The 25,653-nt window shown below is 48.6% G+C and overlaps 1 protein-coding gene across 2 annotated transcripts in view; it reads left to right on the forward strand.

Moving 5' to 3' along the window:
- Positions 1–5,736, forward strand: part of Kcnk1 (potassium two pore domain channel subfamily K member 1) — a 28,559-nt gene extending 22,823 nt beyond the window's left edge. For both annotated transcript variants that reach the window (XM_075977698.1, XM_075977699.1), the window contains exons 3-4: positions 1,545–1,940; positions 4,593–5,736. In XM_075977698.1, coding sequence (XP_075833813.1) covers positions 1,545–1,940; positions 4,593–4,852 — 656 coding nt within the window. In that variant the 3' untranslated portion in view covers positions 4,853–5,736. The remainder of the gene's footprint in view (positions 1–1,544; positions 1,941–4,592) is intronic.
- Positions 5,737–25,653: the final 19,917 nt, after the last annotated feature.

The raw sequence follows: 25,653 nt of genomic DNA on the forward strand, positions 1-25,653 counted from the left end.
GTTTTTAACAACATCAGATAGTTGAGAATGAAACAATTTGAATCTGCAACTCAGGGGTTTTAGAATTATTATTTTTAGGCAAAATATATTCCCAAGACCACACTTTGAAACCCGTTTCAATTACACTAACATGTCATTTTTTCAGAACCTACTTTCATTTTTTTAAAAAAAATACACTTAGCTAGCGCTCTCTTGAACCGACTTGTTCAGACACACTTGCCATTTCAGGAGGAAGCCCTAGTGGGATTTCAGACATGGTTCTGAGATCCTCCTTTTCACCTGAGCTCTCTCGTCGATTCCCGATAGGTTTTCGATAATGATTTCAATGAAAGAAAGTCAGACATGTTATGACCAATAATCACCAGTCCTGAAATAGCTGCTATTTGGTGGGGGTCACGGGGCCTCTGGATGTCTAGAAATGGCAGGAGGGGAAACGTGTGGAGCTTGGAATGGGCGGCGAGGTTTGGAAAGAATCACTCAGCCTATGACTTGCTGAGGCTTTGCTTTCTGTGTCTGTACCATGTCTGCTTCCCCTCACACACCTTTGTCTGTCTGTCAGTCCTACGAACATTCCCTGAGTCACCTGGTTTTGAAGGGAGCATAGTGCGGCTATAGACAGATACTAATGAGGGACCTGTGGGGAGTGGGGAGGAGAGGGATCAGCCCCGATGAGTGGGGTGTCCTGCAGGAGTTTTCCCGAGGGGTCTGAGATGATGAGGGTGTCATCCTCTATCACATACTTCCTCCTGTTCAGTCCTGCAGTGTGTCCTCTGCGTGAGAGGAGCAGGTCAGATTTCATGAGGAACCGATAGACACTCCACGTGTTACCAGAGGGGGTCTCAGGAATGCCCTGGGACACTACGTCTAGGTTCTTTGTATCTTGGACAATGAAGGGGACATGAGACAGCATGGCAGTTATAAAATCGTAGATTGATTAAAAACGAAAACAGGATCTGGAGAGATGGCTCAGAACATTGAGGGCTGGAATTTGATTCCCGCACACACCTCAGGCGGCTCTCTTCTGGCCTCTGCAGGTTTACCTGCATTCATGCACACATACGTTCACACAGACACACATTTCACATTTGCCCACAAAATATTTTAAAGCCTCTCTTTTTTTTAAGGTGAGAATAAAAACAGAGGACCCTCCACAGGAGGGAGCATGCATGGGTAGTTCAAGAGCCCTGACTTAGAGTTCAGGGTTCCTTTCTACCAAAGGCCAGAGAGAAGTTAGCTGACACTGTGGATCTTTCTTTGGTTGTTGTAGGTAGTTGATTTTCCATTTGCTGGAGTAGGCTTATTCAATTCTTGGGGTGGTCAGGCAGAGTCTGAACGAAGCCCTCCTTGTTTGCTGGGTCCCTACCTTAAACTTTTGTATGATTCACAAACCTTCTTGCCTCACAAGTGACTGTCACCCTGATGAATTTAACAGACACCCAGAGGCCAGCGCCTCTGAAGGCTCCCACCTCTTCCCAGTCTCCTTGTGTTGTTTCATGGTGTGTCTTGTGTTTCCAGTGCACTCACAAAGCCTTTTCTCCACACAGGCTATGGGCACACGGTGCCCTTGTCAGATGGGGGCAAGGCTTTCTGCATCATCTACTCTGTCATCGGCATCCCGTTCACCCTCCTCTTCCTGACGGCTGTGGTCCAGCGTGTCACCGTGCATGTCACCCGCAGACCCGTCCTCTACTTCCACATCCGCTGGGGCTTCTCCAAGCAGGTGGTGGCCATCGTCCATGCTGTTCTGCTGGGGTTCGTCACCGTGTCCTGCTTCTTCTTCATCCCAGCCGCTGTGTTCTCCGTGCTGGAGGATGACTGGAACTTCCTCGAGTCCTTTTACTTCTGCTTCATCTCGCTGAGCACCATCGGCCTGGGGGATTACGTGCCAGGGGAAGGCTACAACCAGAAGTTCCGAGAGCTGTACAAGATTGGGATCACATGTGAGTACCCGTGGCGGGCTGCACCCTGCGTGCCTGCTCTGTCCCCACGTTTTGTTTAGGGACTGACAGTCCTGTGACAGTGCCTGCCTGCTTTCTCTTGAATCTATTTTCTTCATTCCCCTGACTTCCTAGAGCTATTTAGCTTTATCCATTCTAATATCCCAACTCTTATTGCTTAGTGGTGTGCCCAGTACACCTGGAAGTCACCGCTAAGTTTCTTGTATGTGTGTGTTTTTATGTGGGGTGTGCAAGTGTCCTTGTTTGTGCTTGTGAAGTCAGAGAACAACCTCCCCAGTCCTTCCTCCGGTGCCTTTTTGTTTGAGCAGGGCCGTTCTTTGACTTGGTATTTCATCAGCAGCCTAGGCTGGCTGACTAGGGAGCTCTAGGGACCCACCTGTCTCCGCCTCCCATCTCGACATCTCTGGGATTACAAGTACAAGCCACGGCACCAGCATTTCCCAAGGGCTTGGAAGACCCAGCTCACACTTGTGATGCTCTTGACTGCCAGGGCCATCTCCCAAGCCCTGATGGATTTCTCAGATAGTGTGACAGGCATACTAGCTGTCTATTACTTCAGTAACTTACATTACAGCGGTAACTATTTTACACACAAGAAAATAAGACCTCTGGTTGTCACCAATATCGTGGTCTTTCATTTTCCAGGAAATTTCTCTAAGTAGTCACTGGCCTCATTTATCTGTGTCATCCGTCTTGAAGTTACCTGGCACCAATTCTTCTCAGAATTTATGTGTAGAAAATGAGGCAGGCAAATCTTAGAGGCCTCAGTTGGCAAAGTGCTGGCTGCTCAAGCGTGAGCACCTGAGTTCAGATCCTTAGTGTCCACGTGGAAAGCCAGGTGTGGTGGAATGGTGGCGGGCTTAGTGTCCACGTGGAAAGCCAGGTGTGGTGGAATGGTGGCGGGGACAGACACAGAAGGATCCCAGGGTTGCTGACAGGTCTGTCTAGCCAAAACGGCAAGCTTCGGGTGCAGCAAGAGACTCTGTCCCAAAAAAACAACCGGAGGGCCATTGAAGACAGAGACTGTTGACCTCTGGCGTCTACAGTGAAGACAGAGACTGCCGACCTCTGGCGTCTACAGTGAAGACAGAGACTGCCAATCTGTGGCATCTCCATACACATTCACCAGCAAGCACACCCGCATACACGCATACACAGCACACAGTCTGGAAAAATGCAGCTATTCATCTGGAAGAAGCGGATTTCCTGTGAGCCCTCTCTGTGTGTTCAGGATGAGTAGCAAGCAACCCTAGCATAGTTTCCTCTGCTGCCTTCCCTGGGCTCTTTTCACCTGTGACCCTGCCCAGCTACAACTTCTAGGAAGCAGTCGGTGTCCTCGCCCTGTCTTGCTGTCTTAATTCCAGAAAGCGGTTGGTTGAACTATATTTGAACACTTCGGTGAAACCATCAGCTCACCAGAAACAAAACCTGCACTCATAAACCCAGTGCTTCCTGGCTCTTGGCTCCAGTCCAAGCACAGTAAACATTTGCCAGAGTATTCTGCAGGAGGGTTTCCTACTCTTTATTATTTTAGAGTCTGGGTGTAGCTCCAGGACCACCCCACAGCCGGCCTACCTCGCTTGTAGAGCTAGACTGGCTTGTCTCTAATTTGGTAGCATGGCAAATCTCCTCAATGTGGAGTTCTTTTTGTGTTTGTATTTGAGATCTTTCTAAGAAGTGGGATTGCTGGCCCCAAATGAACACACTTCTTTCGTGAGTCACAGAGCATAATTCTGAGGCCCCCAAAGGGAACACAAGTGCACACAATCACTGGTGTCCGAGTTTCCATCCTCTTTGGGTGGCATTGGCCAAACAGTTCTAGGCATTTTGTGTGTGCATTTGATGGCAGTGTAGATAGAAGCCATCTTAAGTTTCTTTCCAGCTAGCAGGCAAGTCTTTAGTTTTCACTTGGCTCTCTAATTTCTTTGAGAAGTAGAATGTCCCCGAAATTGTGTTTTCTGGTTCATCTTTTCTCTTGTGTTAATTGCTCTTTTCTATCTCCTGATCTGTGAGCTAGCTTAGCTTTCCAAAAAACACCGAATCCAGAGGGCATGGCTGCACACCTGCAGCCCCCGCATGCTCAACAGAGGGCGTGGTTGCACACCTGCAGCCCCCGCATGCCCAACAGAGGGCGTGGTTGCACACCTGCAGCCCCCGCATGCCCAACAGAGGGCGTGGCTGCACACCTGCAGCCCCCGCATGCCCAACAGAGGGCGTGGCTGCACGCCTGCAGCAGAGGCGGAGACAGAAGGGTCGCTGAGGCTTGCTGGCAGCCAGCCTAACTCCAGGTTCAGTGAGAGACTTTGTCTCAAGGAATAAAGCAGAGAGTGAGCGAGTGGGACATCCAGTGTCCCGGCCTCTGCACTCATGTGCATGGGTGCCCCCTCCTGCCTGTGTGAAGCTCACACATATGATGGAAGCCCGTGGTTGTGTCTAACCCAAGTTCACCGATGGCTAAGTTATTTCATTCTTCTTTAAGTTCCTCCATGAGCCCTGGACTTCAAACATGCTTTGGAATAAACTGTACAGCTTGGAGAACTCTGTGTGTGTGGCGTGGGAGGAGAATGAGTCATGCAGTCTTGATTTTGTGGTACTTGGTCGAACTGAGCTGCTGCCATGTTTTCTGCCTTGCAGGCTACCTTCTCCTTGGACTCATCGCCATGTTGGTCGTCCTGGAAACCTTCTGTGAGCTCCATGAGCTGAAGAAATTCAGGAAAATGTTCTATGTGAAGAAAGACAAGGATGAGGATCAGGTTCACATCATGGAGCATGACCAGCTGTCCTTTTCCTCCATCACTGAGCAGGCGGCCGGCCTGAAGGAGGATCAGAAGCAAAACGAGCCTTTCGTGGCCTCCCAGTCACCTCCCCATGAGGATGGCTCTGTGAACCACTGAGCCTGGGCCGTCAGATCCCGGACGTGAGGCAGAGCCTTGACTGTCCATTTTTACAAGGAAGTCAAAACAAGATGACGTCATTTTAAGAAATATCAATATTTTAAAAACATGGGACTTTGGGCTCTGGAGGTGGGTGTCCAATCCCTGCCCAGATGAAATGTGTGCCTGTAATTCATAGGAGACACATCACCTGGACATCACATACTGGGATGGATACTTGAAGCAGTGTGCTGCAGGGGATGGGAGCAGATTTTATATATAACCAGGGACTCTGGGTTTGCATTCCAATCATTTTTGCTGACAGCTATAATAGCAACATTTATATTTAAAAAAATAGAGAGAGAGAGAGATGTATTTTATAAATAGGCTTAAGTGTCCTGGCTTGCATGTACCTATCCCAAATAATTATTTTTGTAGGATCTAAATTAACGCTATTTATAATAAATAGGTTACCATCCACTGTGTACATAGAACATATAAATATGTTTATACCCTGTACATATGTGTAGGCTACCAGATCTCCCTGTACTCCTTAAGCAAAGATAAGGAATAGTTTTTCTTTTTGATTTCTCTTTATACTAAAGAACTCAGAATTGCCACAACAAGCTAGAAGGCATAAGAAACCCAAGGGAAAATCAGTATGATAATATATTACCGTATTTGTTTCTGCCTTCTTACGATGGTGTGGGACCAGATGGCCAGTGATGAAGAGGACTTATGGGAAGGTAAAGATATTTGGTCTGGAAGAGTTACTGCTGTTTCTACACACCTCACAGTAAAGCACAGGACACAGTGTCAATGCCCCCAACGAACAGATTACGTCAGGCTAATCTGAGAAGTCTACATGTAGAAGCTGAAGTCAATAAAATCATGGCAGGTTGCAATCTCGTGTTTTACTCTGTCTGATGTTTTCCTCCATATCTACATATGGGCACTGCTTTAGAGATAATGATAGTAGCCATCTGGGATGTGCCTGGTGTATCTGGGATATCAGGAAAGCCCTGTGTGATGTCAGATGTTCATGCTCTTGCTGTCATGGCTCATACCCAGAGCTGATTCCCCTCACCTGGTGATGAACTGGTCATATCTGTGACTGCACGGTGTGGTTCTCACATTAGGTAGCTCACTCCCACCACCTAAGCCACTTGTTGCCCACTCCTGCCTTATCCTCCCAACATGGATCTGAACCAGGCTTGGGCCATTTTATTCCAGAATCACTATCACAGCACAGCCCTGGAATTAGCAACTTTACAGGCAAATACACACAATCTCAGGTGTGAAAAGTTTGAAGTCATTTTACATCATTTGCTCAGTGTTGGGATTTGAATGTTTTTAACACTCAGTCCTCCACTTGTGGTACTTTTTGGTACCCCATGATGGAATGGATCCTCTGAAGCCTTGAGTCAAAATAAACCCTTCCTTAAGTTGTGTTTGACAGCTAATTGGGTCACAATAATGACAAGAGCAATAGAGATGCTAAGCTGGGGGCTGGGCCTCCCAGTCTCTTTGTTCATGGCTCTGTGTCTCCTGCTTGGGTCATGAAGAGAAGTTTGAGAAGGCAGAGGCTAAGAAGCATCACTGTTAGGAGGTCCCACTCGTGTCTCCTGGAGGTGTCAGGACTCAGAATCACAGGAGAGGGAGCTACAGCAAGGGAGGACCATGTGACCATCATCTGCCCACCAGTGCTCAGGAAACAGGTCCACAGCGTCGGCAGCTGCTATGAACTCCAGGCTCAGGCATCCCTGGGAGAGGAAACAATGTCGACAGCTGTGGAAGTAATGGGTGAAGGGGGCTCTCGAGGGGACACCTATGAATGGAAATAACACACATGCCAGTTAGCAGTGCAAGGCCATGGTGCTGGTGACACTGTGAGTCAGCAAAGTGAGCACGGACTCAGCCGAACGTTGGAAGCAAGGTTTTGTGGGGAAGCTGGTCCTAGAAGATTAAGCATAAGGACTTTTTTGGAGACCAGGTGTTGTTGGTTGTTTTTACTCTTTGCTCTTTGAGGGTCCCACATCCAGCCCCCAAATAGATCACATGGAGGCTTATTCGTTCTTATGAATGCCCAGTCTTAGCTTGACTTGTTTCTGCCAGCTTTTCTTAAATTATCTCATCTACCTGTTTTTCTGCCTTTTTACTTTTCTCTATTCCTGTGTATCTTTTCTTTCCTCCTTACTCTGTGTCTGGCTGTGTAGCTGGGTGTGACCCCTTCTTTTCTTGCTACTTGATCTTTTCTTTCCAGATGTCACCTCCTATTTATTCTCTCTGCCTGCCAGCCTTGCCTATCCTTCTCCTGTCTTGCTATTGACCGTTCAGCTCTTTATTAGACCAATCAGGTGTTGTAGACAGACAAAGTAATACATCTTCGCAAAGTTAAACAAACGCAGCACACCTTAGCATCATTAAACAAACGTTTCACAGCATAAACAAATGTAACACATCTTAAAATAATATTCCACAACGACTGTATAAAGACCGAGTTTCGGAGCCAACAGAGACACCTGGCTCTGCCATCCATGCCACGTTCTGAGTGTGGGGTTCAGGTAAGCTACTCTCTACCAAGGTGTCCCCATGGATGAAAGGATTATTTAAAACAATGCCTGACACATTATATACCTGGCCTGTCCCAGGAGGGGGCACTAGGATGGTTTCTTGAGGGTGTGGAGTTTATTAGAAAAGTTATTAAAGACATGGACAGACAGACAGCAGTAATATGGGGCTTTGAGGAAAGTTCAGGCCCCAATCATAGACAGACAGCATGGCTGGGCCTCTGAAGAGAGGAAGCCAAGGCTCTTGGGGCAGATGTGGGGCATCTTCTACTTTCACAGCACAAGCCAGGCAGAAGTTCAGGAAGTTGTCAGGAACCAGGATGTATGGTCACTATAGCTCCTTAGATTCAATTTCCTCTACAAGTGAGAAACCCTGGAACCTGAAGTCTGTTACTAGGGACTCAGCAACAATGTCTCAGTTTGCATCTGGATGTCTGTGAGAAGGGAAGGTCTACTGCAAGGTACTGTGGGCTGAACAGCTGCTGGCTTTGCACATCACAGTCCCCTAAACTGGACACCCCATGTCACTCTGTTGTGTCCTCAGGTGGTTAGTCTTGGTTGCAGAAGGCTAATTTGGTAGAATGTTGGCTATTTGTAGGCCCAACTGCAACTATAGAGAATTTCTCATAACAATCTATAGGACACTTTTTGCTTTTATCCTACACCATTTAACTGGCTAAGGTTCTTTGTCAAACGTATTTATTTCTGGGTCAGGAGATAGCTCAGTTATTAAAGTATTTATCCCACAACCTTGAGGACCCGAGTTCAAGCCCCAGGGTCTATCTTAAAGAAAGGCATGCTGACACATTTGTAACTCCAGTGCTAGGGGTGCTTAGACAGCTGGGGCTGGGACTTGCTGGCCAGTAGCCTAGCCTGCCTAGCCTGGTTGCAAAGTCCTGGCCAATGAGAGACTCTTTCAAAGTAACAAGATAGTTGGTGCTATGGAATGACACCTGAAGTTGTCCTCTGACCTCCAGAGGCACATGCACACACGCCCCCCCCCCACACCAGCACAAGCATGCCACACTCAAACACACACTCTCCTATGAGTACACAGGGATGTATCCATTTCCAGAATTATCTGTCTACCTCAGGTACCCTTGAGATCAGATCCCACACTGATGTATTGCTGTGAACACAGATATCAGTAGTTATCCCTGTGACCTATGGGAGGACCCAGGCTCCGTTTTTGTAGGAGGAAACCTGATCAGAGTGAAGATCTTTATAGAATCAGCTACCATGAGAGAGATTTCTTCTCCCTATAAAAATTGATAATGGTGTTTTCTTGTGTCTTGTCACTATATTAAGGCTATAGTTTAGGACCTCATCTGTCCAGGTAATAACAAACCAGAGATAAAATAGGAATTGATTTTCCCTGGCTCTTGCTGCACAATAATTGTGATGTTGGCAACAGCTCTGCTGGGGCTTTTGGAAGGCATGGGGGTGGATGGACATGTGTATGTGTGTGTGTGTCTGTGAGTGTGTAAGCATGTATGTGTGTATATGAGTGAGTATATGAACATGGGATATATGTGTAGATGTGTATATTGGTACATGTGTGTGGTGTATGTATATTTGTGGTGTGTGTGGTTTGTGTATGTGTATGGCCTCTGTGTATGTGTGGTGTGGGATGTGTGTAAGAGTTTGTATGCATATATTGTGGTGTGTGTCTGTGGCATATGCATGAGGTACAATGTATTTTTGGAGCATGAGGTACAATGTATCTTTGGAACAGGAGCACAATGTATCTTTGGAGCATGAGGCACAATGTATCTTTTGAGCATGCGATACAATGTATCTATGTATCTTTGGATCATGAGGCACAATGCATCTTTGGAGCATGAGGCACAATGTATCTTTGGAGCATGATATACAATGTATCTTCAGCTAGGTTGCAGAGAGAGGTGAATCCTGGCGTTCAATTCACTTTCTCCTTTTTATTCAGCTCAGGACCCCAGCCCACAACATAAAATCACCCACTGTGAGGGAGGGTTTTCCTGCCTCGATAAATATAATCTAGAACCTTCTCATAAGCTCCGAGGCCTGTCTGTTAGGTGAGACTAGACTGTGTCTGGGTGATAGCCCATATGAACCACCACAGTCTCTTATAGTTGCACATGACCTGGGGACCCAGGGCAGCAGATCCACGTGCTACAAGCAGTGGACTACTCTCATCCAGACGCTGCTTGTTTCCTTCCTAAATCAACATGCAAATGAAGCTGATAAAGCCTCACAGAGAAGCTTTTCCACCAGACAGGTCTTAGCTTAGACATCTACACACACACACACGCGCACACACACACACACACACACACACACACACACACACACACACACACGTTTAACTTTCTTTCAACTGTTGACCAGCTAAAGGTTCTCACAGGTCATGTACTGTCCCATGATAAGCTTATGACAATGGGTCTCTCCTCCCTCTTCTCTCTAGACTTGACACACTCTTTATTCATTTACACAACAGTTTTTTCCTCAATTGGGTCCTATTATTGACACTGTTATCCTTTTATTACCCTTCCTGAGGGTCCTAAGGTTCTCAGATGCTGCCTAGAGTTGGGCATCTCATCAATGCCATAACCTATTACTTTTTTTGTTGTTGTTCCTTTAAGATATCTAGGGGAGGTCAGGCTATGGTGGTGCATGCTTTTAATCCCAGTACTTGGGAGGCAGAGTCAGGCAGGTCTCTGTGAGTTCAAGGCCAGTTTGGTCTACAAAGTATGTTTCAGGGTAGCCAGGGCTGAAGAAGTAAGAACACCTGTTGTGACCTGCTCATGCGCATTGTGGCAAGTTTTCTTGTCAAACTGTCTTTGGTTGGTCATCCCACAAATAATGACCTGGAGACATTATTAACGATGAAAGTTTGGCCTTTAGGTTAGGCTTGTCCCCAGTTAGCTCTTATTACTTAAAAAAACAAAAACCTGTTTCTATTAATCTACATTCTGCCCTGTGGCTCCGTCAGCTCTGCTCTGTACCGTAGGTCCTACTTCTTCGAGGTCTCATGGGTATCTCCCGCACAATCCACACACCTAGGTTCATCTCCAGCCTCTCTTTCTCTCCATCTCTCCTGCCACCTATTGGCCCATCAGCTCTTTATTAAACCAATCACAGCGACACATTTTCACACAGTGTAAGCAAATATTCTGCAACAGTGCATCTTAGCGACGAAGGCCCAAGAGCTATGCCTGCCACCGCTGAGCACACAGCAAGATATGTCACTGCTGATGCGTGTGCACGGTGGTGTGAACAGGCCTGAGCAAGGCCACCTGTCTAATGTTAAAATCCTGCGTCCTGTGTAAGTCTGTGAACCTGAGTTTGAATTCCCAAAACAAATGGGGTTTTTGTTTGTTTGTTTTGTTTTCAGTTTCTGTTTCTAAGTAAGATAAAGTGGCATGAACCTGTATTCTGAATGCTGGGATGGTGGCGACTAGATCGCAGAGGCTCTCTGGCCCGCCAGCCTAGCAGAATTGGTGAGTCTATGCCTAATGAGAAACCCTGGCTCAGATGATCAAGTGGAGAGTGATAAAGACCCCTGATATTGATCTCTGGGCTCCATGTGTGCATATACATATAAGCTCTCTCTCCCTCTTACACACACATAAAACTCTCTCACATATACAACTCTCAAATACACACCCACCATACACACTACACATACGCTATACACATACACACACTATACACATACTACACTTACCACACCCATACATACACACTGCACTCATACAATCTACACACACACACACCACACACACTACACCCATACTACATACATACACTACACACACAGACACACTCTACAAATATATACACACTACACACATACACACACACTATACACACCACATACACTTTTTTCACAGCCCCTTCAGCTTTCATTCACTTCTCCTCCGTTTCCTGTCATCCCTGGCACCAGCTTGATGCCCATTTGTTCGGCCTGCCATTAGCTGGTGTCCTGATGGCCTTGCTCTGACCCTGTGCCAAACTGTGCCACAGTATCTGCTGTGTATCAGCTGCAGCTCTGTTCCCACTGTTTCTAATTTTCTTGTCCCCCTCCTTTCTGCCTTCCCACCTGCTATGTATCAACATGACATTTGTTTCTAGACCCTTCTGGTGTCGATGCAGAGATGTCATTTTAACTGATGCTAAACAAACCCATTTTCCTCCTAGCCCCTTCCTGTACAAGCTTTGTCACATCTCTCCTGAGGATTTTTTGTTTGTTATTGAATGTTTCTGTCACTACACTGGGCAGAAGCCATGTCTAAGCGTGCCTATAACAGTTCTTGGATCTGATAAGATCAGGCTCAGTATACATATAAGAAAAGAAGAAGTTTGTAAAGCAAAATTTTCTTAATATTAGGCCCATGGTGAGTGAAATACTGGAGATACGGATAGAAAAGGAGTATTATTTTACCAACAAGTGTGTGTTCCTACAAGACAGCAAACATCATTCCAGATACGTGAAACATAACTGCGACAGAAGTCATTGCTTGCCCTCGGGCAGCTTTGTGATCTGTTTGTCTTACTTTATTGTACTTTCATGTTGCGGAAGCTCCTTCCGCTCCTTTAGCCAATAGCCGCTGAGATACGAGCCCATTGGGGCGTGGTCTCTCTCCCTTTAAAAAAGCGGGCACTTCCCTCTGCTCTCTCTCTCTGGCTTCCAGCTCTGCTTCTGACTAGGCTCCCTTCCTGATTGCTCAGAGGGCTGTTGTCTGGGACGGTGATCTGTAAGGTTTTCCCCCTTAAATAAATAACCATTCTATTAATCATAATTCCAAACTGGTGTGGGATTGTTTGTGACTTACACCTTCACTTTCATAAGGTCTTTTGAAGTCATAGGCTGCCTTTGCACTTGCTATGAAACAGACGACAACCTTAAACTTCTGATCTTCCTTCCTCTACCTCTGAAAGGCTGGGATCACAGGCATGCACCATCATGCCTGACCTCCTGGGTTGTGATCACAGGCATCCACCAGCATGCCTCACCTCCTGGGTTGTGATCACAGGCATCCACCAGCATGCCTCACCTCCTGGGTTGTGATCACAGGCATGCACCAACACGCCTAGTTTGTGTGGTGCTGGGATCATATCTAGGGCTTTGTGTATGCTAAGTGAGTACTCTATAAACTGAGTGATATTCTAAGCATGAAAGCTCCATTTAAAAGGCTATAACTAGGGCTACAGAGATGGATCAACAATTAAGAGCACTGGCTCCTCTTCCAGGCAACCATGGTTTAATTCCCACCATGTACAACTTCCTGTAACTCTGGTTCCAGGGAGTGTCACACCCACTTCTGGTCTCCCTTGGCACCAGGCATGCGCATGACGAAGACATTCATGCAGGCAAATTTTTTTATTTTATACATAAAATAAACCAATCTTGCTTTTGAAAGGGTTATTACAATGCATACCTGGCCCAGTTTAGATATTTTATAAATCTTACTTCATCCTCTCATATCCTGCACAGGGCAGGTACATGCCCATGTGGAATTGGGGATATTCTTTTGCCTGTCTGAGTCTTCACCCTCTCGTCTGTGACAGCTGTCTGCCTCTTGAGGTGTCAGGGGAGAGCACTGATAATTGGCCAGCACCGTGTCTCTGCCTGGCATTTTTACTAGGTGATTTAGAAGCTTATCTTCACAGACAGGCCTGTGGAATGAATTGCTTGGTCTCAATTCTCAGATGAAAAACCAAATTGTCAGAAGAGCAGAGCAAATTGGTGAAAGTCAAATGCCTCTAAGTAGCAGAGTAGAATAGCTAAAGTCACATGACCACTAAATGGCAGAGCGCATTATTGGAGTTTTAGGGAACCTGGGAACCATGCCTCCAACAAACTAGGCTCTGTGTCTATCCCCAAGGGAGCAATTAAAGAGACAAGTAACTGAAAGGAAGAGAAGAAGATTCTGCATTGTGGCAACACTGGGCAGAAAGACCAATAAAGTGGCCCAGTGATTCCCACACCAAGTCCTGGCATGAGCTTTATGTTTGATTGCTTTGTTCTCCTGCTCCTCCTCCTCCTCTTTTTTTTCCAAGATAAGATTTCTTTGTGTAGCCCTGCATGTCCTGGAACTTGCTTTGTAAATCAGGTTGACCTCAAACAGATGGCAGGAGTCACAAATAGCTAAGGAGTCCAGGCCAGGGTGTGGCCCCGCCCACCACCAACCCAGCATTGTCTCAGATCCCATCAGTCTCACAAGTTGTCAGAATGTGTGAGGTCTCTTCCTGGGAGACAACTTCCTCTTCTGGCTGGCCTCAGCCATCAGCCTTTTCCTTCTCCCAGCTTAGGATTCCTGGGAAATTCCAATTTCTTGGAGGCCCCCTAGAGATAGCCTGCTCCCTGAAGGAAAAGCACAAGTGTCTCTTCAGGGTGTTCTCTCTCCTATCTGGACAGCAACAAGCTCAGGCATGATTTCAGACAAGAGTCATAGTTTGTGTGTTTCCGATGTAAAAATCTTATTCGATGGTACTGAGAAATATCCAAGTCAGAGGAAATGAAGCCCGTGCCACTTATTTCTCAAACTAGAGATCTAGTGGATGCCCACATGAGTTGATGCAGGGAGTGGGGAGGCTTGTCCTCGGCTCTGGGCCTGGTGTGTGATGGTTTTGCGGAGCCTCTGGAGCCATTCAGAGCTCACGGCAGAGACATGACTATGGATTGAACTTCTGAACGTGGCTGTGGATGTCAGTCATGAGATCCAGTGATCTGTGGCCATGTGTGTTAGGGCCCGGGAGCAGATGCTGCTGTCGTGGATTTAACTGGAGAGTCACGAGACAAGGATAGGCCAGAGACACCAAGACAATCTGGAAGGAAGGCACGAGGGTGGGAACATGACGTGGCTGGTCACATTACAGCCGCGGCCAAGAAGCAAAGGAAGAGGAATGTTGGCTCGTAGTTGTTGGCCCCTGAAATGGTGTCACCCACATTTAGGATGGGCCTTCCCACCTCAATCAACTTGGTGTAGAAAGTGCCTCACAAGCCTGCCCAGAGGTTTGTCCCATTGAAATTCTAGGTGCCCAGCAATTTGTTAGTCGAGATTAATGCTGGCAGTTGCCTAGGGTAATTCACCGCAATCTTTTCAGGTCACGACAGAATGAATACGACGCTGTTGGTGAGAGACCCTCGATGAGCGGATGAGGCCATGCAAGCAGGAAGACAACCAGGACCTGTGACTCACGGTGCCACCGGCCACTAGAAGTCCAAGGGCCTCTGTGTTCCTCATGAAATTCTTTCATCCACTGGGATGTTCTGATCTAAACCCAATGTTGGGATCCTGGTCCCAAGCCCTTCTCCCCAGAGACCCCTGTTTAGTAGACCCAGGGAGCCAGCTGTGTGATACGCTGCCTTGATTCTGAAATAGGAGGGTTAAGGGCCTTCCATTAAGAAAGCTGAAAGCAGAATCCAAGTTAAGAAAAGTCATTCCAGGCTGAGGAGACAGCTAGGCTGTAAAATACTTGCCTCACAAGCATGAGGGCTTCACTTTAACCCTCTAGGGCCCAAAATTATAAAAGAAAAAGAAAAAACCCTGAGAATGATAGCACATCCTCGCAGTCCCAGCACTGGGGAGGAAAAGGCAGCACAATTCTTAGGGCTCGTTGACTAGCCAGCCCAGCCTGTTGGATGACCCTGTCTGGAAAAACAAACAAGATAAAAGTCACATAAGGAGTGACAATCAAGTCTGTCTTCTGGCTCATACATGCAGGCAAACTCATGCACACATGATCTTGCACATGCGTGATCCCACTCAAAGCTTTAAAATAGTGCTTAGCAACCAAACACTGCAGGGCCTCATGGATCCAAGTGACTTTAAGACATCATAACCTTGTTGCTAATTCCCAGTGGGATACTTTCTGTGCAAAGGAGGGATGCTTACAATAAGAGAACACAGATGTATGTGTTGTAGGAGGCTGCTTGTTTGTTCCCGGCTACTCAGCCCTTAAATAACCACACAGAAACTGTATTAATTAAATTGATGCTTGGCCTATTAGCTCTAGCTTCTTACTGGCTAGCTCTTACATCTTCATTTAACCCATCTCTATTAATCTGTGTATCGCCATGTGGCTGTGGCTTACCAGCAAGGTTCCTCCTCATCTGTTTCTGGCAAGGCTACGTGGTATCTCTCTGACTCTGCCCCTTTTTTCTCTCAGAATTCAGTTTAGTTTTCCCCACCTAGCTCTACTCTACCCTATCATAGGCCAAGGCAGATTCTTTATTCATTAACCAATAAAAGCAACACAGACAGAAGGACTTCCCATACTGTATGTGTGCAGTGTCAAAAAGGTGCTTGTGCCAATGGTGCTGCTTTTATGAGATATACATGTGTGTGGTGGGATCACCGAGGGGAGACACGCATGTGTGTGGTGGGATCATGAGGGGAGACACACATGTGTGTGGTGGGATCACCGAGGGGAGACACGCATGTGTGTGGGGGATCACCGAGGGGAGACACACATGTGTGTGGTGGGATCATGAGGGGAGACACACATGTGTGTGGTGGGATCATGAGGGGAGACACACATGTGCGTGGTGGGATCATGAGGGGAGACACGCATGTGTGTGGTGGGATCATGAGGGGAGACACGCATGTGTGTGGTGGGATCAGTAAGGGGAGACACACATGTGTGTGGTGGGATCAGTAAGGGGAGACACGCATGTGTGTGGTGGGATCACAAGGGGAGACACGCATGTGTGTGGTGGGATCATGAGGGGAGACACGCATGTGTGTGGTGGGATCACAAGGGGAGACACGCATGTGTGTGGTGGGATCATGAGGGGAGACACGCATGTGTGTGGTGGGATCACAAGGGGAGACACGCATGTGTGTGGTGGGATCATGAGGGGAGACACACATGTGTGTGGTGTGATCATGAGGGGAGACACGCATGTGTGTGGTGGGATCACCGAGGGGAGACACGCATGTGTGTGGTGGGATCATGAGGGGAGACACGCATGTGTGTGGTGGGATCATGAGGGGAGACACGCATGTGTGTGGTGGGATCACAAGGGGAGACACGCATGTGTGTGGTGGGATCATGAGGGGAGACACGCATGTGTGTGGTGGGATCACCGAGGGGAGACACGCATGTGTGTGGTGGGATCATGAGGGGAGACACGCATGTGTGTGGTGGGATCACCGAGGGGAGACACGCATGTGTGTGGTGGGATCATGAGGGGAGACACGCATGTGTGTGGTGGGATCATGAGGGGAGACACACATGTGTGTGGTGGGATCATGAGGGGAGACACGCATGTGTGTGGTGGGATCACAAGGGGAGACACGCATGTGTGTGGTGGGATCATGAGGGGAGACACGCATGTGTGTGGTGGGATCATGAGGGGAGACACGCATGTGTGTGGTGGGATCACAAGGGGAGACACGCATGTGTGTGGTGGGATCATGAGGGGAGACACGCATGTGTGTGGTGGGATCACAAGGGGAGACACGCATGTGTGTGGTGGGATCATGAGGGGAGACACACATGTGTGTGGTGTGATCATGAGGGGAGACACGCATGTGTGTGGTGGGATCACCGAGGGGAGACACGCATGTGTGTGGTGGGATCATGAGGGGAGACACGCATGTGTGTGGTGGGATCATGAGGGGAGACACGCATGTGTGTGGTGGGATCACAAGGGGAGACACGCATGTGTGTGGTGGGATCATGAGGGGAGACACGCATGTGTGTGGTGGGATCACCGAGGGGAGACATGCATGTGTGTGGTGGGATCATGAGGGGAGACACGCATGTGTGTGGTGGGATCACCGAGGGGAGACACGCATGTGTGTGGTGGGATCATGAGGGGAGACACGCATGTGTGTGGTGGGATCATGAGGGGAGACACACATGTGTGTGGTGGGATCATGAGGGGAGACACGCATGTGTGTGGTGGGATCACAAGGGGAGACACGCATGTGTGTGGTGGGATCATGAGGGGAGACACGCATGTGTGTGGTGGGATCACCGAGGGGAGACACGCATGTGTGTGGTGGGATCATGAGGGGAGACACACATGTGTGTGGTGGGATCATGAGGGGAGACACGCATGTGTGTGGTGGGATCACCGAGGGGAGACACGCATGTGTGTGGTGGGATCACCGAGGGGAGACACACATGTGTGTGGTGGGATCATGAGGGGAGACACGCATGTGTGTGGTGGGATCATGAGGGGAGACACGCATGTGTGTGGTGGGATCATGAGGGGAGACACGCATGTGCGTGGTGGGATCATGAGGGGAGACACGCATGTGTGTGGTGGGATCATGAGGGGAGACACGCATATGTGTGGTGGGATCATGAGGGGAGACACGCATGTGTGTGGTGGGATCACCGAGGGGAGACACGCATGTGTGTGGTGGGATCATGAGGGGAGACACGCATGTGTGTGGTGGGATCACCGAGGGGAGACACGCATGTGTGTGGTGGGATCATGAGGGGAGACACGCATGTGTGTGGTGGGATCACCAAGGGGAGACACACATGTGTGTGGTGGGATCATGAGGGGAGACACACATGTGTGTGGTGGGATCATGAGGGGAGACACGCATGTGCGTGGTGGGATCATGAGGGGAGACACGCATGTGTGTGGTGGGATCATGAGGGGAGACACGCATGTGTGTGGTGGGATCATGAGGGGAGACACACATGTGTGTGGTGGGATCACCAAGGGGAGACACGCATGTGCGTGGTGGGATCATGAGGGGAGACACGCATGTGTGTGGTGGGATCACAAGGGGAGACACGCATATGTGTGGTGGGATCATGAGGGGAGACACGCATGTGTGTGGTGGGATCACCGAGGGGAGACACGCATGTGTGTGGTGGGATCATGAGGGGAGACACGCATGTGTGTGGTGGGATCACCGAGGGGAGACACGCATGTGTGTGGTGGGATCATGAGGGGAGACACGCATGTGTGTGGTGGGATCACCAAGGGGAGACACACATGTGTGTGGTGGGAACATGAGGGGAGACACACATGTGTGTGGTGGGATCATGAGGGGAGACACGCATGTGCGTGGTGGGATCATGAGGGGAGACACGCATGTGTGTGGTGGGATCATGAGGGGAGACACGCATGTGTGTGGTGGGATCATGAGGGGAGACACACATGTGTGTGGTGTGATCACCAAGGGGAGACACACATGTGTGTGGTGGGATCACCAAGGGGAGACACGCATGTGTGTGGTGGGATCATGAGGGGAGACACGCATGTGTGTGGTGGGATCATGAGGGGAGACACGCATGTGTGTGGTGGGATCATGAGGGGAGACACGCATGTGTGTGGTGGGATCACCAAGGGGAGACACACATGTGTGTGGTGGGATCATGAGGGGAGACACACATGTGTGTGGTGGGATCACAAGGGGAGACACACATGTGTGTGGTGGGATCATGAGGGGAGACACACATGTGTGTGGTGGGATCATGAGGGGAGACACACATGTGTGTGGGGGATCATAAGGGGAGACACGCATGTGTGTGGTGGGATCACAAGGGGAGACACGCATGTGTGTGGTGGGATCATGAGGGGAGACACGCATGTGTGTGGTGGGATCATGAGGGGAGACACGCATGTGTGTGGTGGGATCATGAGGGGAGACACACATGTGTGTGGTGGGATCATGAGGGGAGACACGCATGTGTGTGGTGGGATCATGAGGGGAGACACGCATGTGTGTGGTGGGATCACCAAGGGGAGACACGCATGTGCGTGGTGGGATCACCAAGGGGAGACACGCATGTGTGTGGTGGGATCATGAGGGGAGACACGCATGTGTGTGGTGGGATCATGAGGGGAGACACGCATGTGTGTGGTGGGATCATGAGGGGAGACACACATGTGTGTGGTGGGATCATGAGGGGAGACACACATGTGTGTGGGGGATCATAAGGGGAGACACGCATGTGTGTGGTGGGATCATGAGGGGAGACACACATGTGTGTGGGGGATCACAAGGGGAGACACGCATGTGTGTGGTGGGATCATGAGGGGAGACACGCATGTGTGTGGTGGGATCATGAGGGGAGACACGCATGTGTGTGGTGGGATCATGAGGGGAGACACACATGTGTGTGGTGGGATCATGAGGGGAGACACGCATGTGCGTGGTGGGATCATGAGGGGAGACACGCATGTGTGTGGTGGGATCATGAGGGGAGACACGCATGTGTGTGGTGGGATCATGAGGGGAGACACGCATGTGTGTGGTGGGATCATGAGGGGAGACACGCATGTGCGTGGTGGGATCACCAAGGGGAGACACGCATGTGTGTGGTGGGATCATGAGGGGAGACACGCATGTGTGTGGTGGGATCATGAGGGGAGACACACATGTGTGTGGTGGGATCACCAAGGGGAGACACACATGTGTGTGGTGGGAACACCAAGGGGAGACACACATGTGTGTGGTGGGATCACCAAGGGGAGACACACATGTGTGTGGTGGGATCACCAAGGGGAGACACGCATGTGTGTGGTGGGATCATGAGGGGAGACACGCATGTGTGTGGTGGGATCATGAGGGGAGACACGCATGTGTGTGGTGGGATCACCAAGGGGAGACACACATGTGTGTGGTGGGATCATGAGGGGAGACACACATGTGTGTGGTGGGATCACCAAGGGGAGACACACATGTGTGTGGTGGGATCATGAGGGGAGACACACATGTGTGTGGTGGGATCATGAGGGGAGACACACATGTGTGTGGGGGATCATAAGGGGAGACACGCATGTGTGTGGTGGGATCACAAGGGGAGACACGCATGTGTGTGGTGGGATCACAAGGGGAGACACGCATGTGTGTGGTGGGATCATGAGGGGAGACACACATGTGTGTGGTGGGATCATGAGGGGAGACACGCATGTGTGTGGTGGGATCATGAGGGGAGACACGCATGTGTGTGGTGGGATCATGAGGGGAGACACGCATGTGTGTGGTGGGATCACAAGGGGAGACCCGCATGTGTGTGGTGGGATCATGAGGGGAGACACACATGTGTGTGGTGGGATCATGAGGGGAGACACGCATGTGTGTGGTGGGATCACAAGGGGAGACACGCATGTGTGTGGTGGGATCATGAGGGGAGACACACATGTGTGTGGTGGGATCATGAGGGGAGACACGCATGTGTGTGGTGGGATCACAAGGGGAGACCCGCATGTGTGTGGTGGGATCATGAGGGGAGACACACATGTGTGTGGTGGGATCATGAGGGGAGACACGCATGTGTGTGGTGGGATCACAAGGGGAGACACGCATGTGTGTGGTGGGATCATGAGGGGAGACACACATGTGTGTGGTGGGATCATGAGGGGAGACACGCATGTGTGTGGTGGGATCATGAGGGGAGACACACATGTGTGTGGGGGATCATAAGGGGAGACACGCATGTGCGTGGTGGGATCACCAAGGGGAGACACGCATGTGTGTGGTGGGATCATGAGGGGAGACACGCATGTGTGGTGGGATCATGAGGGGAGACACGCATGTGTGGTGTGATCATGAGGGGAGACACGCATATGTGTGGTGGGATCATGAGGGGAGACACGCATATGTGTGGTGGGATCATGAGGGGAGGCACGCATATGTGTGGTGGGATCATGAGGGGAGACACACATGCGTGTGGTGGGATCACCAAGGGGAGACACACATGTGTGTGGTGGGATCACAAGGGGAGACACACATGTTTGTGGTGGGATCATGAGGGGAGACACGCATGTGTGGTGGGATCATGAGGGGAGACACGCATGTGTGGTGGGATCATGAGGGGAGACACGCATGTGCGTGGTGGGATCACCAAGGGGAGACACGCATGTGTGTGGTGGGATCATGAGGGGAGACACACATGTGTGTGGTGGGATCATGAGGGGAGACACACATGTGTGTGGTGGGATCAAGGGGAGGAGACACACATGTGTGTGATGTGATCATGAGGGGAGACACACATGTGTGTGGTGGGACCACCAAGCGGTCATTACAGGGCTGTCAAAATGGGACTTCTGCCAAGGTCAGAAGGTGTAACTTGAGGATGGATGTGGTTGATGAGTTTCTTCAGCGCTGGGAGTGTTAAATCTAAATTCATCTGCCCTGTCTGTTTCCACGGCTCTTTGGAGAACAGCCTGGTCCTCAGTATGGGGCAGGAAATTGTGGTTCTGGAACACTTTGTCAGATTCTAAGTAAAGGAGACCATCTGAGACTCCTGGAGTCTCAAAATGACCCTCTTGCCATTGTGAAGCCGTAGAGAAGATTGACAAATCCATTAATCCAGACAATCTTGGGGACTCATAAACACCGGCCATGCTGAGTCCTGAGCTCTTAAAATTATTGACAGTTTTTGAAGCTCATTTTTAATCTTCAGAAAATAGTAGAGAACTGTTCTACTATTTGAATTCTGAGAAAAAGGATAAAAATAGCTATTCTTTTTTCTTTTTATGAAAAGCTTTATTTTATTTTTAGTTATGTGCATATGTGTGTGTGTGTGTGTGTGTGTGTGTGTGTGTGTATGTGGGGGTAGATGCACCTGAATGCAGGTAGCCACAGATGGAAATGCCAGGTCCCTGGAGCTGGAGCTGCAGATGATTGTGAACCTATTGACATAAGCACTAGAACCTGAACTCAGGACCTCGGCAAGAACATCAAGATCTCCTAATCTTAAAGTCATCCCTCCAGCCCCTATTCTGGTTTTTCTACTCAGTCATATGACTAAACCCATTCTGAAAGACAATTATCAATTGAAAATACTTATAAAAATCATTTGTGAGCTGGGCGGTGGTAGCATACGCCTTTAATCCCAGCACTCAAGAGACAGAGACAGGTGGATCTCTGTGAATTCGAGGTCAGCCTGGTCTATAAGAGCTAGTTCCAGGACAGGCTCCAAAGCTACAGAGAAACCCCGTCTCAAAAAAAAAAAAATCACTTGAGACTATAGCACAAATTCTAATTGGTATTAATAATAAAAACACAGAGTCAGATTTAGGGGTTAATTCTGTAGATCAGACAGGCCAGCCTCTTGAGAGTTCTTTTACCTCTACCAACGCTTAGTCCGATAGAGTGATTCTGTCCTGAGATTACATCTGTGTCCACCAAACCTCAGACTGCAACTGTCCCCACCAAACTTCAGACTGCGCAGAGCTCCTGTCTCCTCCTGCCTTATATTCCTCTCTCCAAGCAAGCCATGTCTCTCCTGTTTTTACCTTTCTAGTACTGGGATTAAAGGCACAGAATCCCAACTGCTGGGGTCGCCTTTGTGTGAGCTGTTTCTCTTTTAAGCAGATTCAATCTTGTGTAGCCCAGGGTGGCCTTGAACGGAAAGAGATCCCTCTGCCTCTGTCTCCCAAATCCTGGGATTAAAGGTGTGTGTCACCATTCCTTGGCCCCTTGGCTTAGCTCTGCACTCTGATCTTCAGGCAAGCCTTATTTGTTAAAACATAATCAAAATAGCACTACAGGCGACAGGAGTCATCTACTGAATTCAGCGGCCATCTGTCTGGTCTGTTAGCGTCACCAAGGGCAGAGCAGAGCAGACAAGCTCCTGCGGAGAATTCAGATGCCACCGATATCTGCTCAGCTCTCTGGAGATGGAGCTAATCACTTCCAGGGGACTTAAGAAGAGAGAAACACATTATGAGACCCCAGTGATGCCATCACCAGTCTGCAGAGTTTGTGAAACTTTTCAGGGCAAAGTCGTGTATTGCTTGGGGGAGTCTTCAGGATAAATACAAGGAACAGTGGAAATACTGCAGTAAGCACAGAATGGCTGAAGGGGTACATGGTGAATCACAGTCTCTGTTTCTTTTCAGATTTTAATTCCATTTGCTGAAGAGGACTACCACAGCGGGACCGTGAAAATAGAATCTGTTGTAGGGGACTTTAGCAGTTGTTTTTGGTGATGTGAGACTGTGTTTCTGGTTTTACTTTGAAAGAGTTCCACGCTTATTTTATAAGCATCTATGAAATCAAACACTTCCCGACCAAGTGGAATGGTGTCTGGGAAGTGTTTCAGAACAATCCAGGCATCGGAGAAAAAAAATAAATGAGGTATAGTTTAAGAATATGGTGGTCAACGGACAACTGCCACATGGGTCACATGGTAATTGCTATAATGTAGGTTTGATGGATTCTTTCTTGAGTGGGCAGAACAAACCTAGATTCATAAGAAAAGTGAGAAAGAACTCTGGAAAGGGGGTTCCAGGGAAGAATAGAAGCTCATTGGCCTGCCCCAGTGGGGTTTATGGATCCTATGGAGGGAACAAAGTGGAGATTGGGTAGTATTTATTGGGATTGGTTGTTTTTTTTTTTTTAAATATTTATTTATTTGTTATGTATACAATAGTCTATCTGTATGTATGCCTGCAGGCCAGAAGAGGGCACCAGACCCCATTACAGATGGTTGTGAGCCACCATGTGGTTGCTGGGAATTGAACTCAGGACCTTTGGAAGAGCAGACAATGCTCTTAACCACTGAGCTATCTCTCCAGCCCGGGATTGGTTGTTTTTAATTGCATCATGGGTCAAGTCGGTGAAGAGTCCACATACCCTATGCATGTTCCCTTGAACCAACATGGCCCAGTGGTAGGAAGGGTTACTTTATTCATTCAGGGAAGGGGTCATGTGTGCTAAGAAAACAGCTCATGATTCATTATGGGTTCAGTCCTTATTGCCTAGGGAAACTAACTCCTGCTTTAGTTATACTGTTCTCTTTACTTTTAAAAGTACTTAATGTTAAAAATAAAAAACAAAGTCTTGAAACCAATGACAACAGCAGCAGCAACAACAACAGCAGTAACAACAACAGCATCAACAACAATAACAACAGCAAAAACAACAGCAGCAATAACAATAACAACAACAGCAACAACAACAATAACAACAACAGCAGCAACAACAATAACAACAGCAGCTGCAACAATAACAGCAGCAGCAGCAACAACAATAACAAAAGCAGAAACAGCAACAGCAGCAGCAGCAACAACTACAGCAGCAAAAACCAACCCTAAGAGTAAGCTAGGAAAAGAAGCAGGGTCGGTCTCGAGAAAGAGTGTCTGTGAAAGGTCATGGTGTCCTTAAGGCCAAGGAAAGAGGGTCCCAAGAGACCAAAAGAGGCTGGAGGCAATGCCACCAAGCATCCAGGGCAGAGTCTACTTGAGACACACATCCAAGGATGCAGAGGGCTGAGCTGGGGAGGAGGGAGCTTGGAAAGCCGTCTGCCTGTGATCAGGCAGGCCTTGCTGGAAACAGATACAATAGGGTCCAGGTGTGTGTGTGTGTGTGTGTGTGTGCACTAGTGCATAAGTGCATGTGTGCAGAGGTGTACATGTATGTGTGCACGCAGGCTTGTGGAGGCCAGAGACCAACCTCAGATATCGTACTCAGAAGCCACCCACCGTTTGAGACAGGGTCTCCCCTGATCCAGAGTTGGTCAAATAGCTTAGGATGGCTAGCCAGCAAGTCCCAGAAATCCTCCTGTCTCTACCTCCATATTTCAGGGACTATAAACACTCCCATGCTCGGCATTTCTTACATGGGTTTTTGTGGCTTGAACTTGAGTCCTCATGCTTGTGTGGTAAGCACTTTACTGACTGAGCCATCTCCCCAGCCCTCGACTGGGGAAACATAAGATACTTGAACATGCTAGATGTTTTAGAAGACTCCCACAGAGGGAAAGACGATTTCATGAATGAAACATTTAGACAATCCAGACTGTGAGTGGTAGGCAGTTTTGAAGAGTTGAGAAATGGGGAGGACGGAAGCACTGGAGAGGGCTCTCCAAAGCTCCGTGCTCCCAATGAGTGCTCATCAGAATCCCCAGGAATCTTAATAAAATGAAATCCCTCCTTGTCTCCAGCCCTTGAAGATGCTAGTCTCAAAAAATGTGGAGATTTTAATATAATATAGAAAGCTACAGTGTGTAAAAGTCCTCCAGTGAACCCTACTGCAGACATTAAACTCATGGAATGCTCTTTCAATCTTTTTCAAAAGATAAATATGTAAGTGTGTCCCTAGGGTGAAAGGAATATTTATCTGGCTTGAAAGCCTGGAACAAAGGAGCAGGCCCAATTAGCCTTCTATAATCACTCAAGGGGCTGGAGAGATGGCTCCACAGTTCACAGCGCTTCCTGCACTGCAGATAACCTAAGTTTATTTCCGGACAATCACTGGGCAGCTCACAACTGCAGGCAACTCCAGCGTCAGGGGATCTGACACCCTCTTCAGGCCTCTGTGGGCACCTGGGCTCACATGA

This window comes from Microtus pennsylvanicus, chromosome 6 (assembly GCF_037038515.1).
Source record: "Microtus pennsylvanicus isolate mMicPen1 chromosome 6, mMicPen1.hap1, whole genome shotgun sequence".
Taxonomy (NCBI): Eukaryota; Metazoa; Chordata; class Mammalia; order Rodentia; family Cricetidae; genus Microtus; species Microtus pennsylvanicus.